The sequence below is a fragment of the Morone saxatilis genome, unplaced genomic scaffold (genome assembly GCF_004916995.1).
Source record: "Morone saxatilis isolate NCDOM2014 unplaced genomic scaffold, NCSU_SB_2.0 Contig18, whole genome shotgun sequence".
Lineage (NCBI taxonomy): Eukaryota > Metazoa > Chordata > Actinopteri > Moronidae > Morone > Morone saxatilis.
The window spans coordinates 25,027,156-25,029,952 of NW_023339740.1; the positions used below are offsets into that span (position 1 = coordinate 25,027,156).

Genomic DNA, 2,797 nt, shown 5'->3' on the forward strand with positions numbered 1-2,797 from the left:
CTGACACAGCTTATCTTCTGTGTGTGTGTGTGTGTGTGTGTGTGTGTGTGTGTGTAGAGGCAGTTCCTTCTTTCCCGCTCAGAGCCGACAGAGTTCAGACTCCTGATGTCTCTGCACAGTACCAGCCACCTCCTTCCCTGTCTGCTGCTCCCCCAAACAGCAGGAGCCGAGCAGTGAGAACAGGCAAGGAGAACATCTGTCTGCCAGGAGGAGGAGCGGCAGGAGGAGTAAGGGGAGGAGAAGGAGGAGTAGGAGGAGACCCATATGAGGCGTTTGCCAGGACGGAGAAGAGCAGGAGAGACAAGAGGAGGCCAGAGTGGAACACACAGAGGTAGAAACACACAGCTTTAGATGATCACTCTGATGGGAGCCTCCTGGATGTTGTTTCACAGTGTTCGTTCTCAATAACAAGACACACAAGTCTTGTGTTTCTCTGTATTTATTGGTGGTTGAACATCCAGATTACAGGAGCCACCACATACTGGACTAAAGAGTTTGTACTACAACTTTTTTTTAGCTTTTGTTGACAGCTGTAGAGTGACAGGAGAGAGGATGACACACAGTTAGTTAAGTGACTATATATTTGACATGATGCCTTCCAAAGGTCTGTGACTAGTACTATGTGAACATGTAATGAACAGTTTGTATCAGTAGACGTTGGTGGAAAGTAACTATACATATATAAAGATCTTTTAAAATATATGATGCTCTATTTAAGACTAAACTACCCAACAGTATAAACAAAGTATAGAAAATTTAGCACAACCTCGACCAACTACAGCAATGATTTGTGTATTCTAGTATAACATCAACTCTCTATCTACTACTTAAGACTAAAACTGACTGTTGTTCAAATACAGAAAAATCCTTTATGTCCAAATTCAGGCTCAGCTGATTAAAACATTTCTATTTGTTGTTAATGGGTAGCCCTGATTCATCTGTGTTCTCTATTAAGTTCATATTATTCTTTAAAAACTTCTTTCTAGAACCACAAATGTAATTCACTGAACGTAACAAATATATTTCTTTATTCGATGCTCTCAAGTTTAAGGTTCCCAGTTTAGAAACGCAGCATGTTTCCCACAACCTCCATGTTGTTTTCAAGAAGTGAGTATTTACTCAGATGGTCTCGGACCTTGTTTCTCCAGGCCCAGTCGTCAGTTCGTTCCAGCCTCTGAGCGTTACCCAGCCTCTCTGCAGAGGAACAGACAGGAGAGTCGAATGAAAAGGCAGGCCGAGCTCCTCGCTCTGCAGGAGAAAGCCTGTCTGTCTAAGACCAACCCTCCACCTCAGCACCAGGAGCCACGTCTCTACTCCAACCCCACACAGACCAGAACCAGTCCCACCAGGAAGGTAGGAGGCCTCCTGATAGCTGGTCACACTGTAGACCTCCATACTGAATTCTGAAAAGCTGCTTTTGTCGTCTTTTTGATTCACAAATCTTTTTCTATTCCTTCCTGACAAACATTGAGCAGCTTCTTTCTGCTGGCTGGTGATCATTTGGTGGTTGTGTGTTGACTGTTGCAGGTGGAGAGCGTTTCCAGAGGACACAACATCTCTGCAGCTGTCAGCAGTGAAAGGTGAGCAGCTCCGACTGCAGTTAGCCCCCCATTAGCTTTAAAACAGACAGAGGAGGAGTTTCATCTCAGCCTGGTTGACCTTGTTACAGTAAGTTAATAAAGGCTGAGTCTCTCAGAGAAAATAGGATAAAAAAATTAAATTAAAGTTCAGGTGTGGAATTACATGTTTTCTGAACAACAAGGACCAGGTTTGACTTATAAACTGGTTAAACCTTGATTGTGATCCTCATCTTTAATGGGCAAACATTGCCTTAATACTATTTTATTGCTCTGTTATTTCATAATAATTGATTTCCTAGAAAACGAAGTTCTGAAATAACGGCTCCATTTCAACCAAAGTAAATAATTATTTATTCATGGGAAACTTTGTTCTTCGTGTATGTTGAATTTCACATTTTTGTTCAGCTGTCCACTGACAGACTAGGCTCCTTCGAGATGATCGCTGCACAGTGCACGTCAGTTAGATTTGCTTTGATGTCTTGCACAACGATAACCTCATGAGATCGAGGCGTTGCAGTTTATTTGTATATCTGTGGTCTGCAAACTACACAGCCTGAATCTAACAGGATGTAAAATATTTCTGTGACTTCCTGTATGTTCATTTGAAGGTTGCTCCATTGTTTTCATGTCTCGTGATGTTGCCTCCTCCAGGGGGCGCTCTCCTCCCGTCCCTGCTGTCAGACACAGAGTTCAGAGTCAGCAGGCCCCGCCCTCCTCTACCCCTCCTCCTCCAGTCCTGGAGTTCATCCCTTACCTCCGGACTGATGAAGTCTTCAAGTTGGATCCACTGGAGCCTGCTGACACCCCCCCACCGCACACACACACAGGTTAGACACACACACACACACACAGGCTAATGTGTCATTTTTGGAGCACAAATCCCAAATATTCTCTAAAATCAGCGAGTGAAACTTGAAGATTTGCTGCTTTGTCGTATGTGACAGTAAACAGATGTTAACGTGGGCTCTGAGAAATTGTAAATCCAATTTTTTCCCAGTTTATCTATAAACTAACTGACAATTTAAGTTTTATGGTATTTTCATCAACAGACTTTATTAGGAACAGGACTTTAATTCCTTTTGCACAAAACTCAGATGGGAAATCAAATTGTTTATTTAAACCATTATGAATATTACTTTAAGCTATTGAATAACATATTAATTACAAATCATTTATTTGATCATTTGGTGCTCATAGTTTCTGTAAAATAAACTGAA

At 42.1% G+C, this 2,797-nt stretch overlaps 1 protein-coding gene across 1 annotated transcript in view; it reads left to right on the forward strand.

The window, feature by feature from the left end:
* ccdc66 (coiled-coil domain containing 66) overlaps window positions 1-2,797 on the forward strand; it is a 14,612-nt gene that overhangs the window by 10,050 nt on the left and 1,765 nt on the right. Inside the window, 4 exon segments of the mRNA XM_035661790.1 lie at window positions 55-331; window positions 1,149-1,353; window positions 1,528-1,580; window positions 2,232-2,407. Of these exon segments, the coding sequence (XP_035517683.1) occupies window positions 55-331; window positions 1,149-1,353; window positions 1,528-1,580; window positions 2,232-2,407 (711 nt within the window).